General features: G+C 48.6%; 1 protein-coding gene across 1 annotated transcript; it reads right to left on the reverse strand.

The window, feature by feature from the left end:
• Positions 1–17: 17 nt before the first annotated feature.
• Znf783 (zinc finger protein 783) lies at positions 18–12,220 on the reverse strand. The gene is given in 8 exon segments (XM_057789969.1): positions 18–39; positions 784–1,672; positions 2,810–2,917; positions 4,381–4,500; positions 9,216–9,341; positions 9,460–9,586; positions 9,672–10,010; positions 12,005–12,220. Coding segments are annotated over 8 exon segments (1,755 nt in total). The 5' UTR covers positions 12,029–12,220.
• Positions 12,221–15,966: the final 3,746 nt, after the last annotated feature.

Consider the following 15,966-nt stretch of genomic DNA (forward strand, 5'->3'; position numbering starts at 1 on the left):
TCCTGACACAGACTGCTCTACGGTGACGTCTGGGCTGTTCTGTGAGACAAGGAACATGAGGCTCAAGAGGGTGGAAGGATTCCCTAGCTTCATCCCAGAGTTCCCCCAGGCAGGGGCTTCCTGGGCTTGCTCTAGTTTCCATCAGGCATTTTTGCAGGTCACAAAGGGTCACACTACCAACCCTGAGACCTGAGAGGAGTGGCTCATTCCTAGCTTCCATTCCCCTCACAACTCCTAGTAAAGGATGCAACTGCCACACGAGGGGAAGGCAGGAGAGTGAGAATCACCCTGAGCATTCAACACACCTGAGCCCTCTGCTTTCAGAACAGCAGCCAAGCCACCAAACAGGTCTACACTAAGCAGGCCCTCCCACCCTGTCAGCACCACATGGAGGTAGCACAAAGTGCCTGCTTTGGATCTCCAAGAAAAAAATTCTCAAAGCAACAAAGTAAAAATAATTTAAAAACACGAGAAATGCAAATTTCCAGGGCCTTCCTTTAGCCATCTGTGAACTCTTTTTTTCTCAAGTAGACTGCAGATTTTCATCCATGCAAACCTCCCCAAGGTCTCTCTTGGAAGAGACAAAACTTTCTATTCCTACTGACTGCAGTACCAGCCAAAGGTAAAGATCCTTTCCTGGGTCAGGAATGTTCAAAAGAGAGGAATCAGGAGATAGAGGCACCTATCACACACCTACAGTCACCAAAAGGGTGACTTCTTCGTACTTGAGTGGAAAACAAAACAATAAAACTCTCCAAAGCCATTCCAGAATGAAGGACCAACGTCAGGTCAGGAACAAGGGAAAGGCCTGAGAGTGCAGATCCCACCAGGGTACTCAGGAGAGCCAGAGGGTGCCATGGCAGGCTCCCCTGGTCAGCCTTTCTCTTCAGGGCTGACAAAATGAGGAAACACAGGATAGCCTGGCCTCATGAGTGGGTGTGCATGTGGACAGTCAGGTGGTGGTTCCTGTTGAAGGCCCGGCCACACTTGGGGCACTGATAGGGACGTTCGCCAGTGTGGATGCGCTGGTGACGGAAGAGGTCTGAGGGCCGGCGGAAGGCCTTGCCACAGTAGGGACAGGCAGGCCAGCCTTGCTTGATGCCTGTGTGCTGACGCTGGTGCAGTATCAGGGTCTTCCGTCGCTGGAAGGAGAGCAGGCATTCACTACAGTGGTAAACCTTGGCTGTTGACCTTTGTCTCAGGAAAGCACTGCTTATCAGGGAATGGTGCCTTGTGGGCTTCTCAGGTACCCAGCCGATGATAGGACCAGGCACCACCACCTCCCCTGGTTCCAGTGTGGAGTGGCTTTCCCCTGACCCAATAGGCAGATCACTGCAAACCTCCCTGTGTTCCTCCTCTTCTACGTGAGTCCGCTGATGGATTGTCAGATTAATTTTCAAGCGAAAGCTCTCCCCACAGTCAGGGCATGAGAATGCCCGCTGTCGTTGTCGGCGTCGTCGTTGGCGTTGTCGAGGAAGGGTACAGGGTGGCTCCTCCCTAGCCTCTGTGGCCTGGGGTTCCCTATTCAGTACCCTAGGCACTCCCTGGGCATGATGCCGTCTGGAGCCTCTAGTCCTGGGCCTTTTGTGGGACTGGCTCAGGGACTCCAGAAGTTGCTGCTCAGATTCATCCTCAGCCTGTGCTTCTGTCTTGATGGTCACAGCACCACCACCTGGCAAAGGAATCATGACTGGTTTCCAAGAGAACCACATGGCTCCCCTCACCATTTGATCCAGGTCCTGTTCCAGGTTCAGGCCTCTTCTCCCTTCCCCAGTTTCTATGAGTGTCCTCAGAGCAGGTCAGGGGGTCCTACTCACAGACACCATGGGCAGGTCTGCCTCATGGATTATTCACCTTTGTTTGCTCTGTTGTGCTCATTCTTAGAAGATGAGCTAAGAAGAGCAGAGAAGGGAGAAAGTTACAGAAGCCAAGAGGAGCCAGGAACCCTATGGAGTCCAGGATTTGACTTTGGAAGGTGGATGGGTGGGACTATAGAGGGAGACACTTCAACCATGGCAACGGTGCTAACAAGACCCTAAGTGTCTGATGATATAGTTACAATAGAGATGGACAAGGAGTCCACGGGCCCCAACTGCTTCCAGACCATGATTAAGAGGCCTTGTGGCCACAAATTTAAGACAAGCCTTGGCTAAACTGTGGTTTTAAAGCCAGTCAGCTATATTCATCCCCTGAGGGAGAGAGAGAGAGAGAGAGAGAGAGAGAGAGAGAGAGAGAGAGAGAGAGAGAGAGAGAGAGAGAGAGAGAGAGCGCGCACCTCTGTGGCCTAGGGGAGGGGATGGGAGTGACTTGCCTGTGTGTCACTCATCCCAAATAAATCCACTGGAGCCTCTACTGCCCTATCAGCCTGTGACTCCTATAAGGCCAGGGCAGGTCTCACCTGATGCAAGGTGGAACTGAGACAGGAAAAGTGAAGGGACAGAGCCATGAAAAGCCCAGGCTGAAGTGAGGATAGTGGTCCTCAGGTGCAGAGAGCAAAGGTCTTGTCATTGAGCCCTATCAGAAAAACATGGACTTCAGGTGCAGCCCCTACACTTAAACCATAGGTCAACGTGCAGTGCCAGATGTCACAGCTGCGATTCTAGATAGGCCAGCTCGCAGGGTTCCTGCGGGCTAGAGCACCACATGAACAGCCTTCCTGCCACTAGCAGACCATCGCCTAAGACACACAGCGTGTCCTCAAGCAGGACTTTCCATTAGGCCAGTTGACCACAGGCTGACTGCTACTCAAAATGTCCCTCTGAGCTGCTATGAGGCTCTGCCACAGTCACAAGTGTCTCCTGCCACTCACCTGGTCCCACAGAAGGCAGGCTGTCTGTGGGAGGGGAGGGTGGACATTCTCCCTCTGTAGATTCTCCCTCCTGTTTGATGGGTAAAGTGCTGGTGCTGGCTGGAGTCCCTGTGAGAGAGAGAATCAGATGAGGGCATTCCTGACACAAGTACCACAGGAGACATGGCCATTTCCCCAGCAGGTCCTGGACATGCTTAAGGGCCTGCGAGGAAGAAATCTGGAGGGCTTCTGAGGTAGAGACAGAGCTAGTAAGGCCACAAGCCCAGTCACATGTAGGCCCAGGCTCACAACCTCTCTCTCCATATGCTACCTTCATCAGCCTCATAATAACAGAAGGTTGTTGGTGGCTGGAGAGATGGCTCAGAGGAATAGAGCACTGGCTGCTCTTCCAGAGGTCCTGAGTTCAATTCCCAGCAACCACATGGTGGCTCAAAACCATCTGTAATAAGATCTGGTGTCCTCTTCTGTACTGCAGGATACATGAAGGAAGAAACCTATATACATAATAAATAAAAATCTTAAAAAAATAAAATAACAGAAGGTTTGGAAAGGCCCGAGGACAGAGTCCCAGGTATGTGATGGTCAGGGACACCACCCTCCTACCTGAGGTCTCATGTTATAAATTCTATGCAAAAGCATGAGCTTACACACTGACTGGGAGGAACACAGAGAAGGAAGAAGTCATGTGCTATGGGGGACCACTATAAGGAAGGCAACAAGGATTGGGAATGAGGCCAGCATCAAGAAGGAAGAAGAGAAGTTAAGCACAGCTGAGAGCATGAGGATCAGTGCCCTCTGCTTAAGTCTCAGAAAAAGACCAGCAAGAACTACCTGTAAACAGAGAAGACAGCTGGGCGGTGGTGGCGCACGCCTTTAATCCCAGCACTTGGGAGGCAGAGGCAGGCGGATCTCTGTGAGTTCGAGACCAGCCTGGTCTACAAGAGCTAGTTCCAGGACACGCTCCAAAACCACAGAGAAGCCGGGCGGTGGTGGCGCACGCCTTTAATCCCAGCACTTGGGAGGCAGAGGCAGGTGAATCTCTGTGAGTTCGAGACCAGCCTGGTCTACAAGAGCTAGTTCCAGGACAGGCTCCAAAGCCACAGAGAAACCCTGTCTCGAAAAACCAAAAAAAAAAAAAAAAAAAAAAAAAAAAAAAAAAAAGCGGACACCAAAACCACAGAGAAACCCTGTCTCGAAAAACAAACAAACAAAAAAACCAGAGAAGACACAGGATCCGGGGTGAGTGACAAAAGTGTTCTCAACAGGTTTTCAGAACACTGAGAAACTACAGCATGTCAACCTAGCGCCACACTGGAGTTAGGACACCAACCGCCATGTTGGCATTGCCACTGTAGAAGATCCAGCAGGTCCCATTCACACTCCTCCCCTTACTCCAGCCAGACAGGTATGTCCAGGCCCCCACAGTGCTCTTCAGACATCTGAGCACTGAAGAGACTAAAGCTACCTCTCCAAGGCCCATCTTAGAGGCTGAGTCTTTGCAGCAGAGTTCAGTATTTGCTTGTTTCCTACGCTGAGAGCACCTGTGTTGCTACCCAGCTGTCCTCACTTACCAGTGTCTGTCTCAGGTGGAATAACTCTTGCTTCCTCTTGCTGCGGCTGCTGTTGCTGCTTAGGTGTCTGCCTTTCTTTTGGCTCTTCTAGGTCAGGGCTGGCTGGACTCAGAGGAATTCCTAGAAACACAAACCAACATCACTGAGAACAATACCAAGGTCTCCTAGGCAGGTGGCCAGTGACTCTAGGGCCACACTAAATGCAGAGTTTTGGATCCTGGGTTTGGAAACCAAAGACAGGATGTGAAAATACAGTGGCTATGCCCACTGCCCTCACAGCTCTACTCTTGTTGTAAAACCTTTTTGTGTTGTGTTGACACAGGGCCTCTCTACATAGCCCTGGCTACCTTAGAACTCACTATGTAGACCATTCGCTACCTTAGAACTCACTATGTAGACCTTGCGACCTCAAACTCAAGAGATCCACCTGCCTCTGCCTCTCTTTGTTGGGAGTGTGTTCTGCCATGCTGAGCTACATCTAAGCCTCTTTGCCCATAAGAACTCTGCCCAACATGTAATCAACTGAGAATGCAAGACAGGAATGACAGCTGGATCAAGAACTTGGCTATCCACTCACATAGCGGCTGATAATGGGATGTTACTTCAACACCATAGGTCTAATGTCCTCTTCTGGACTCTGTGGGCACTTCATGTACATGGTATACATATATATAGAAGGTAAAACATCCATACACAAACAGTAAAATAAATGTAAACGTAAGCCGGGCGGTGGTGGCGCATGCCTTTAATCCCAGTACTCGGGAGGCAGAGGCAGGCGGATCTCTGTGAGTTTGAGGCCAGCCTGGTCTACAAGAGCTAGTTCCAGGACAGGAACTCAAAAAAAAAAAAAAAACTACGGAGAAACCCTATCTCGAAAAATCCAAAAAATAAATAAATAAATAAATAAATGTAAACGTAAATAATAAATTTTTTAAAACCTGGCTACTTAATGTCTTTCCCCCCAAACTACCTTCTGTAGTGCCAGAGAGTCCACTGGTACAGCAGAAAAGACACCCCAAAGACATCATCTTTGGAGCTCTGATGTCCTTAAATATTTTTTTAAAGGGATTTTTTTGTTTGCTTGCTTGTGTGTGGGTGTTTTGCCTGTATGCATGTCTGTGTTGGGATGTCAGATCCCCTCGAACTGAAGTTACAGACAGTTATGAGCTGCCATGTGGGTGCTCTGTTTTCTCTAGAAGAGCAGTCAGGGCACTTAACAGCTGTGCCACCTCCCCAGCTCCCTAAATACTCTTTCAGGACAACTCCACCTCCACACCTATCCTCTTCATACCCTTGGATCCGCGCATGGTGTTTGCTGTGGCAGGCCTCCCAGAAGAGTTTCCTACAACCTGGCTGTTACTGTGGTTATTAGAGGCTCCAAATTGAGCCTAAGCAGCCTCTCACGGAACAGAGCTGGGGGAGGAGAGTTCTGCTTTTCTTTTCCTCTTGCGTTTGTCTTGTTTTCAAGACCGGGTCTCACTATATGGCTCTGGCTGGCCTGGAACACAACATGTAGATTGGTCTGACTTTGAACTCATAGAGCTACACTTCCCTCTGCCTCCTGATTGCTGGGCACCAGCCTTCTTTCCTTCTTAAAAAAAAATTACTAATGAGAGAGTGTGTATGACAGAGAGACAGACAAACAGATGAGGGGGGAGGTATGTAGGTCAGAAAGCAACCTTCAGCAGTTGGTTTTCTTCCACTGCGGGTTCTGGGGATGGAGCTTATATTATCAGATTCATACACAGCAAGTACCTTTCACCACACTGGTGAGGACCTTTTACCACTGCTGAGCCATCTCAACTGTCCGTCTGTGTTTGTTTCCTGAGACAGGGTCTCAAATGTATTCCAGGGTGGTCTTGAACTCACTATGTGGCTGAGAACATTAAACTTCTGATATGCCAGCATCTACATCCCTAGTGGTGGGATTATAAGCATGTACCACCATACCCAACTTTTCTGGTGCTAGGGATCAAACCAGGGCTTCATGTAGGCTAGATAAAACACTGTACCAAGTGAGATATATACTTCATACTTTCTTCTCTCCTCTCTTTCAGGACCAAAACAAAAACAAAACAAAGCAAAATAAAAAACCAATTATGAAAAAGATATACTATGAGCAAAAGGGTTGATGGTTAAAGAGCTGACTGATAGGAAATCAGCCAAAGGTTCCTACCATAGACCCACATGTGCTGAGGACAGCTGAAAACAGACATATTTGGATGAGAATCCACAATCACAGAAATAAGAGGCTCTATCTCTATGAGACTGAACTCACCGGTGTGGTTTTTCATGAACACAGGGTGCAGGGAACAAGGACAATGTGTGAGACACACAAAGCAACCTAAGCAGGGCCTCCATCAGCACTTCTCTTCCAGGGGAACTGAGAACCCAGCTAGAGTCACGAGAAGTGGATCTGTAATGGACAACACTGCTCCCGAGTCTCTTCCACATTCCAGGGAGCGGAGCTGGACGCCAGCGGGTCACACCGCTCACAGACATTATACACGTAACAGTCACTAGGTCTTGAAATTGTTACTTCCATAACAAACCCAGAGACAGCTGCTTCAGCTAGGTGTGGTGCTCATACCTTCAACCCAAGCACTCAGGAGGCTGAGGCAGGAGGATTGCTATGAGTTAAAGGCCAGCCTGGGCTATGTATTAAATGACAAGCCAATTTGGGCTATGGTGTGAGACCCTGACTGAAAAGCAAATAAGGCCAGCAAGATCGCTCAGCAGGTAAAAGACCTTTGTTGCCAAGCCTGTAGTTCCATCCTTGGGACTCACATAGTGGCAGGAGAAAACTCTTTCAAATATTTTCCTGAACTGCATACATACACATAGACACATAAAAGAACATAACCTTTTTTTTTTTTTTGGTTTTTCGAGACAGGGTTTCTCTGTGGCTTTGGAGCCTGTCCTGGAACACGCTCTTGTAGACCAGGCTGGTCTCGAACTCACAGATCCGCCTGCCTCTGCCTCCCGAGTGCTGGGATTAAAGCCGTGCGCCACCATCGCCCGGCTATAACTTTTTTCTTTTTTTTCTTTTTTCTTTTTTTTTTTTTTAAGATTTATTTATTCGCCGGGCGGTGGTGGCGCACGCCTTTAATCCCAGCACTTGGGAGGCAGAGGCAGGCGGATCTCTGTGAGTTCGAGACCAGCCTGGTCTACAAGAGCTAGTTCCAGGACAGGCTCCAAAACCACAGAGAAACCCTGTCTCGAAAAAAAACCAAAAAAAAAAAAAAAAAAGAAAAAAAAGATTTATTTATTCATTATGTATACAGTGTTCTGCAGGTCAGAAGAGGGCACCAGATCTTACTACAGATGGTTGTAAGCCACCATGTGGTTGCTGGGAATTGAACTCAGGACCCCTGGAACAGCAGGCAGTGCTCTTAACCGCTGAGCCATCTCTCCAGCCCCCCGGCTATAACTTTTTTAAAAAAGCAAATAACAGCAACAAGAAGCCAGTGTGGTGTCACACGCCTGCAATGCCAGCACTTGGAAAGCCGAGGCAGAAGGACCGGCAAGGTGGCTACAAAATGAGCCCCAAGCAAGCCTGGGGTACAGAATGAGACCCTGTCTCAAAAAGCAATACAGAGGGCTGGAGAGATGGCTCAGAGGTTAGGAGCACTGTCTGTTCTTCCGAAGGTCCTGAGTTCAATTCCCAGCAACCACATGGTAATAAGATCTGGTGCAGAATACAGTATATATAATAAATAAATCTTTAAAAAAAAAAAAAACAATACAATAAGGGCCAGTGAGATGCTTTAGCAGGTAAAGGCATTTACTGCCTAGCCTGATGACCTCAGTTCCTTCTTGGGACTCATGTAGTAGTGGAAGGAGAGAACCAACTCCGGAAAGTTTTCTGACTTCCACACGTGGGCACTGTGATACATACCTGTATCTCTCCATACACACAGGTAAATCAGGTGTGGAGGCACACTTCTGCAGTCCCAGCACTTAGGAGGAGGGAGGGAGGGAGACCAGGAGTCAAAGACCATCTTTTGATGACCTACTGAGTTTGAGGCCAACCTGAACTACATGGGACCTTGTCACAAAACACAAAACAGCAACAACAAAAAGACAGCTGCTTCACTGGCAGATGGCAGAACAGAGTTGCTGAAGTCATATATTTGGCTCCTTATAGGAACTATAAACAGAAACCATACAAAGCACCACAAGACACTGGTTCAGAAGAGTGAAGTCCAGACAGAGAAAGGGAGATATGAAAGAATATGAAACCCTGGCTGTTAAAGTGCCATAGCACACTGGGTTTCTTTATTGTTATCTGGAGTCCTAAGTGTTAGATACTTTCCTCTCATGTAATTAACAGGTACCTAAGTGCATGACTGTCAGTGCCTTTAATCCCAGCACTCGGGAGGCAGAGGCAGGTGGATCTCTGGGAGTTTGAGGCCAGCCTGGGCTACAAAGGGAGTTCCAGGACAGGCTCCAAAGCTAGAGAAACCCTATCTCGAAAAACCAAAAAAAAAAAAAAAAAAAAAAAAAAGAAAAAAAAAACCCAAAAATTAGTAAATAAACATGTGTATATGTGTGTAAGTGTTTTGCCTGTGTATACGTACACTGCATGCATGCCTCCTGCCCAGAAGGGAACACCAGATTCCCTAGAACTACAGTTACAGACAACTATAAGTTGTCATGTGGGTGCTAGGAACTGAACCCAGGTCCTCTGCAAGAGCAGTGAGTGTTCTTAACCACTGAGCCCATTCTGGGTGACGGGCCTGTGCTCCCTTCCAGTCCCGAGATGGCCCAGTGTACCCGGGAAGGTAGTGTGCTATTCACTTTGCCCAGGTGCTCCCAATATTGCCAATACTTACCAGTGTTTGGTTTCCTTGGGCATGTTGCCTCCTCCTCACTCCCCTTCTGGCCCCAGAGGCCTGAAGGACAAGGCTCTTCTCCCCTCTCTATCCAGGTGAGGATGCTGGGTTTGGAGATGGCATAATCTGCATACAGAATGGGGAGGGGATAGGGAAAGGTCTCAGTCTCGCTGCCTAAAGGAAAGGCAAAGACTGCAGGAAGCCATCCTTAGATGGAAGCCGAGGTGTTCCCTTGCAGCCTTACCCAGGGAGACCAGCATCTCATAGTTGTCCCTCATCACGTGCTTGTAGAGCTCCTTCTGCCAGTCCTCCAGCTTGCCCCACTCCAACTCAGAGAAATACACAGCCACGTCATCAAAGGTCATAGGCACCTGAAACCAGTGTCACACTTGTTCACCTACACATTTTACAGGCATGGCTCCCCAGGCTCCCCAGCTCAGGACATTCAAAGGCTACCTTGGGGACCTCGCCCTTGCTGCCGGGGGGAAGCCGCAAGATCAAGAAGTTCCGGTTGCGCATGAGGTTCTCCACGTCCTCCATCCGCCGCTGCAGCAGCCCGTACTCCTGCAGCAGGGTCCCCAGCATGTCCCACTTGCCCTCCAGCTGGTTGCTGAACTCTACAGCTGTCTTCTCACAGTCAGCCAGCTTCTTCTCGGCTGTCCCTGAGCGTCCTTCCAGCGTCAGCAGGCGGGCCAGGCAAGAATCCACTTTCTTCTCCAAGGCCTGCACGGCTGCCACCACAGTCCACAGTGTGATCTCTGTGGAGTAGAGGTATGAGCGCTTCTCTGCATCTGGCTGGGGTTAAGAAGAGGGGTGGGAGGCCTCTTATTACACATCTGCTTGTACCTCTGAGAAATCTGCTCAAGAAAACAAAAGGATCATATAATCAAAATATCCGCATCTTAAACCAGGCATGATGGTACATCTACAATCCCAACATTTACAAACTGAGGCAGGGAGATAGCCTCACGTTCAAGGGCAGCCTGATCTAGACACTTCCAGGCTAGCCTAAAGAGTTGAGAGCAGCCAGGTGTGGAGGCACACTCTTTAATCCCAGCTCTTGGGAATCAAAAGCAGGCTGATCTCTGTGAGTTCAAGGCCTGGTGTGGTCTGCCTGTCAAATTCCAGACCACCTAGAACTGCATAGAATACCAAACACTGTCTTAATGTAAACCTGCAGCTTTACATTTAAAGATTCACCCAACCTGAAATAAAAATACATAAAATATTTAGAAAGAAAAAACTTATATCTGTTTCAAACATGTTCACATTTTTCCTGTCATTATTTCCTCCATGATGCAATGATTAGCCTTTCTATTGTACTGGAAATCTAGAGATGACGTACCATATTTTGGAGTCTATGAGTGGATTATATGCGAACACTACATAATTTTATGTCAGGGACTTGAGCATCTCTTGTCCACTGGGTGAGAGCTGTGGTTGTTGCAATAATGTGATAGGTAGTGTTGAGATCTATCCTGTTGGCAAGTTTAGGGGATATTAGGTGCTGCAAGACAGGTGAGGAATAGGGCAGGTGGAATGATCTGGAAGACGTCATAGTAGGTGCTGCAACACAGGTGAGGGATAGGGCAGGTGGAATGATCTGGAAGACGTCATCTGGACAGGTATTGCCTTCCAGCCCCACTCCCATAAAGCGCATTTTCTCTTCCTTGTAGGCAGGGAACCGAGGACACATGGTAAACTAAAGGGAAGGAGAGGTTCCCTTCAAAAAGTTTCCAGGAAACTAAAGTTTCAGAAACTTGTCTGAGATGTATTGGTAATAATAGATAATACTTACAGAGAGTTTTTTAAAAAAAAATATTTATTTAGTATGTATACAATATTCTGTCTGTATGTAGGCCAGAAGAGGGCACCAGGCCTCATCACAGATGGCTGTGAGCCACCACGTGGTTGCCAGGAATTGAACTCAGGACCTTTGGAAGAGCAGGCAGTGCTCCCAACCACTGAGCCATCTCTCCAGCCCCCCAGAGAGATTTTTTTACAGGCAAAAGTTTTAGCATGTTCTCTGACATGGCCACACTACCCTTCTAAAACTGCTTTAAACCTGCAGTGATTCTCAACCTTCCTGGTGCTGCGACCCTTTAATACAGTTCCTCATGTTGAGGTGACCAGCAACCATAAAATCATTTTGTTGCTACTTCGTAAATGTAATTTTGCTACTGCCACGAATCGTAAATATTTGATATGCAACGCCAAGGGGTTGCGACCTACAAGTTGAGAACAACTGAAGTAATCTTTAAAGAAACAAATGAAAAAGGTCACAAAATTCAGAAATCTGTTGCTAACAGGGTTCAGTCAAATTGTTTCCTAAGTAAAAGTAGAGTTGCTAGGTATTTTAACGGAGGTCTCATTCTAGTTAGCCTGAGACCTAAGCTCGGCCTCTACCTGCCCCGTGCAACCTCAGCCTTGCGTTTGCGGTGGGTATGCCACACCGGGCCCTCCTCGGCCGAAGGCCTCAGAAGAAACAACGGGCAGGGGCTTTCAGCTGTGTCATCTGCAGGGTTCTTCGAGGCCTTCAGCAGGCATCTGAGCGCCCGGCCTCGCCGGGTTCCGGGGGCCTGGTCGCGGTCACCGGTCTTAGGGCGCAGCCCACCGGGCCTGGTGTTTGGGCCGCCCGCCGCTGGGCGCAGGCCCGAGGCCTCGGTGTCCACCGGGCCGGTGTCTCCATGACGCCCGCGGGCTGGGGGACGGGCAGGGTAGGGAGGGAGCGCTCCGGGCCTGGTGTCCCGAGACCCTCGCACGCGGCGGCCACCGGCCGGGGCGCTTACCCGGGCGGGCGCCGCTTCAGCCATGGCTACCGTGTCCTCGCTGGGGTGCGATCCTCCGCCGACAGGTCGGACCACGCGCGGGCTGAGGTTCTCCGCCGACAGGTTGAGCCAAGCGCACGCTGCGCGTCGGTAACGAGCAGGAGCGGCCCAGCGTCGGAACTGCTTGCCTGGCGGCCGCAAACTCCAACCATCCCGAGCCACGTGCCCCGCTGGCCCTTTAAGGGAGCCGCGGGGGAGGCCGCGGCCGGGCGCGCACAGCGCCCCCTGCCGTCCGAAGGGGGCGCATCCGGGAGCGCTCCACCCCGCGGCCGCGAGCCTGCGACGCCGAGCCTGGCTCGAGACGCCGAGCAGCTGGCCTCGATGGGAATTCAGGGAAGATGCCCGGGAGGGAAACGCTCAGAAAATTCCCAGACTTCACGCTCGGGCGGAACACCCTCATCCCAAGGGTTTTCAGAGTCCCTTTTCTAGGGTCTGTAACCTAGAGAGGAGAACCTAGGAGAAAAGATAAAGGTTCCTAAACCCTTCTTCTGTTTTTTTCACAACAATTGGGAATCCCTAAGGGGAAAAGTGCGTTTAAAATAAAAAAAAAAAAAAAAAAAAAGCAAGCCCGAGACTGGGACCTACCTCAGTGGTAGTGGTAGAGCGCTTGCCTGGCTTGCGCCAGAACCCAAGGGAGGTGCTTCCGGAGTATCCTTCTCTCACGCACCCACATTTGAGGTTCTTAGCCTCTAGGATTTATGACTGCCACCTGCACAGCCCGGGCAGAGCCCCTTCTTCCAGCCCTCTCGACCACATCCAGCCTGGGCTAGCGTGGGCCATCAGCAGGGCATCCTGTAACCCTTGACTCCAGGTTGATGATCCGGCTCTTCCAGCCAGGGGAATTCAAATGATACAATGGACCGGACAACAGCTACTGTGTTCATGTGTACGGCTCTCTAACCAGTTCATGTCCTGAGCTCACCTGAATAAACTATTCCATTTAAGACCAATATCCTTCTCAAACTAGAAACCCTTACTCAGGAAACCCAGAATTAACCTTGGAATATAAAGTAAAACCTGCTTTTCTTGGTTTCTTGCATTTTTCACTCATGCTATGGTCTTTATCCAATAAATCAATGAACTTCCTGCTGGCATTTTTTTTTTAATTTTATTTTGGGGTTTGTTTTGGTGTCTGTATGTATTTAAAATATCTTTAAAGTAATTCTAAAATAATCAGTTCTGAGGCTGGCAGATGACGCACCATGTAAAGTGTATTGGTGGAACTTGCTGCCCAAAATGATACAAACCTAATGGTCCAAGTTCATCCTCCAGGGCTCAAACAGAACTAGAAGGGGAGAACTGACTTCTACTGACCTACACACACTGTAAATAAAACCTTTTCTAAAAATTAGTTGCAGCCAGGCAATGGTGGCACACGCCTTTAATCCCAGCACTTGGGAGTCAGAGGAAGGCAGATCTCTGTGAGTTCGAGGCCAGCCTGGTTTACAAGAGCTAGTTCCAGGACAGGCTCCAAAGCTACAGAGAAACCCTGTCTTGAAAAAAACAAAACAAAAATTAGTTGCATGCTGGGCATGGTTGTACACACCTTTAATCCCAGCACTTGGGAAGCAGAGGCAGGCAGATTTCTGAGTTCAAGGTCAGCCTGGTCTACAGAGTTCCATGATAGCAAGGGCTACAGAGAAACCCTGTCTTGAAAAACCAAACCAAGCAAACTTCATATTCCATGTAACTTCAGCACTTGGGAATCTGGGGCAGGGAATGAGAGCACCAGGTCTGCTTGGATTACATAGCGAAACCCTGTCTCAAAACTCCATCCTTTTTATCAGTTTGGGAGTGCACACTGTAATACTGTATTAGTCTAGGGAAGTCTGTAAACAGGTCCAGTGTCAGAAACTAGATTTTAACAGAAAACCAACCACAGCCAATATGTTCTGCTCACTGATGTATCCTGAATGTTAAAACTGCCTACATAACAAGTTTCCATTATTTATTTGCTCTCAAAAGAAATGGATGAGGAAAAGTAAGATGGTTTAAGGGAGGAAAGGTGTTTGCTGCCAAGTCTGTCACTGGAGTCTGATCACATGGTAGGAGAGAATTTTTTTTTTTTTTTTGGTTTTTCAAGACAGAGTTTCTCTGTGACTTTGGAGCCTGTCCTGGAACTAGCTCTGTAGACCAGGCTGGTCTCGAACTCACAGAGATCCACCTGCCTCTGCCTCCCGAGTGCTGGGATTAAAGGCGTGTGCCACCATCGCCCAGCAGGAGAGAACTCTTAAGTTGTCTTCTGAACTCCCCTGTGTGCCATGGCATACGTGTGTTGATGTAGGCAAATTTTTCTGCCCCACCGACCAGCTCCCAAATCACAACATGGACATTTATTAATTATTAAAGCTCAGGGCTGGAGAGATGGCTCAGCGGTTAAGAGCACTGGCTGCTCTTCCAGAGGTCCTGAGTTTAATTCCCAGCAACCATATGGTGGCTCACAACCATCTATAATGAGAAATGGCGCCCTCTTCTGGCGTGTGGGCATATATGCAGGCAGAATGGTGTATATACACATCATAAAATAAATCTTTAAAAAAAATTATAAAAGCTCAGCCAATAGCTTAAACTTGTTTCTAACTAGCTCTTAAAACTTAGATTAAACCATTTCTTTTAATCTACGTTCTTTTATGTGGCTCAGTTATCTTTATTTTGTAATGCCCATGTGGCTTTCTCCGTGTCTGGCTGGTGACTCTGCCTTCTTCTTCCCAGGATTTTCTCTGCCCCCCCAATCCTACCTAGCTATTGGCCATTTAGCTTATTAAACCAATCAAGTGACATATTGTCAGTGTGAAGGACGATTCCACAACATGCTCCCACAAACAAGTGTAATAACAGATGAGGCAAGCTCTCTCAAAAGGCAAGAGGCTGACTCAGGACAGGAGTGACGCACCTGCAGCCCAACTGGCGTGGCTGTAGCAGCCTTCAGCACTAGAGTTTGCTTTGGATCGGCGGCTGGGAACGAAACTGTAAGACCCAGGAAAGCCTATGCCCCACAGCTCCGCCATGTCATATGGTGGTGAGACTAGCTAGGCTAACTAGGGCCAGGTGTGAGCACTATGTTTACTGAGCGAATAGGAAGGAGAGGCATACCAGCTTAGTTGGGCATGTGACGCTGCGGCCCTATGTATTATGTGCAACTTAACCAGTTCACTTCCCAGAACCTTCTTCTCCACGCTTCCCAGAGCAGCCTTTCAATATGTGACAGTTGAAATGGGCAAGTAAGTTGTGTCATTTAAAACAGCACCTAGGGAGCCTGGTATGCCGGCTCCCACCTGAAATAACAGCATGCTGAAGGCTGAAGGTGGGAGGATGGCTGGGAAGTCAAGTAGGCTACATAGCAAGTTCCCTAACAGCTGGGGGTAAAAGAACTTTCTGAATCTGACCCTTGGAAACTCCTACAAGTTGCCTCTGACCACCACACAGACAGAGACATGCATGCACCCATATACATGCAAATGTTAGAGATCTAAAATAAAAAACAATGCCTACTGGTGGTTACATAATGTTGTGTGTTCTGAAAGTGGTGGTGCACACCTTTGGTCCCAGCGCTGGGAAAGCAGAGGCAGGTGAAATTCTGAGTTCAAGGCTAGCCTAGTCTACAAAGTGAGTTCCAGGACAACCAGGGCTACACAGAAACCCCGTCTTAAAAAAACAAAACAAAAAGTATGTTTTGTGTACACATGGACCCATGAGGAGCTTTCTCCAATGCCCCGCTTTGTATAAACACCTGTGTTCCCCCACTGAGCTTTGATTCAGACACCTCCATGTCCTCTTCCTGTTCTTGTGTTCAACAAAACTACATGCCATAAACTATATGCCCCAAGTCACTCATTTTGTTTTGAATGAAGATTCAGTTTCTTTTGCATACAGGTCTCCAATGAAGGGTATTGCCAGTATTAACAGCACAAATGAAGGTTAAC

Source organism: Chionomys nivalis, chromosome 1, assembly GCF_950005125.1.
Source record: "Chionomys nivalis chromosome 1, mChiNiv1.1, whole genome shotgun sequence".
NCBI classification, from domain to species: Eukaryota; Metazoa; Chordata; class Mammalia; order Rodentia; family Cricetidae; genus Chionomys; species Chionomys nivalis.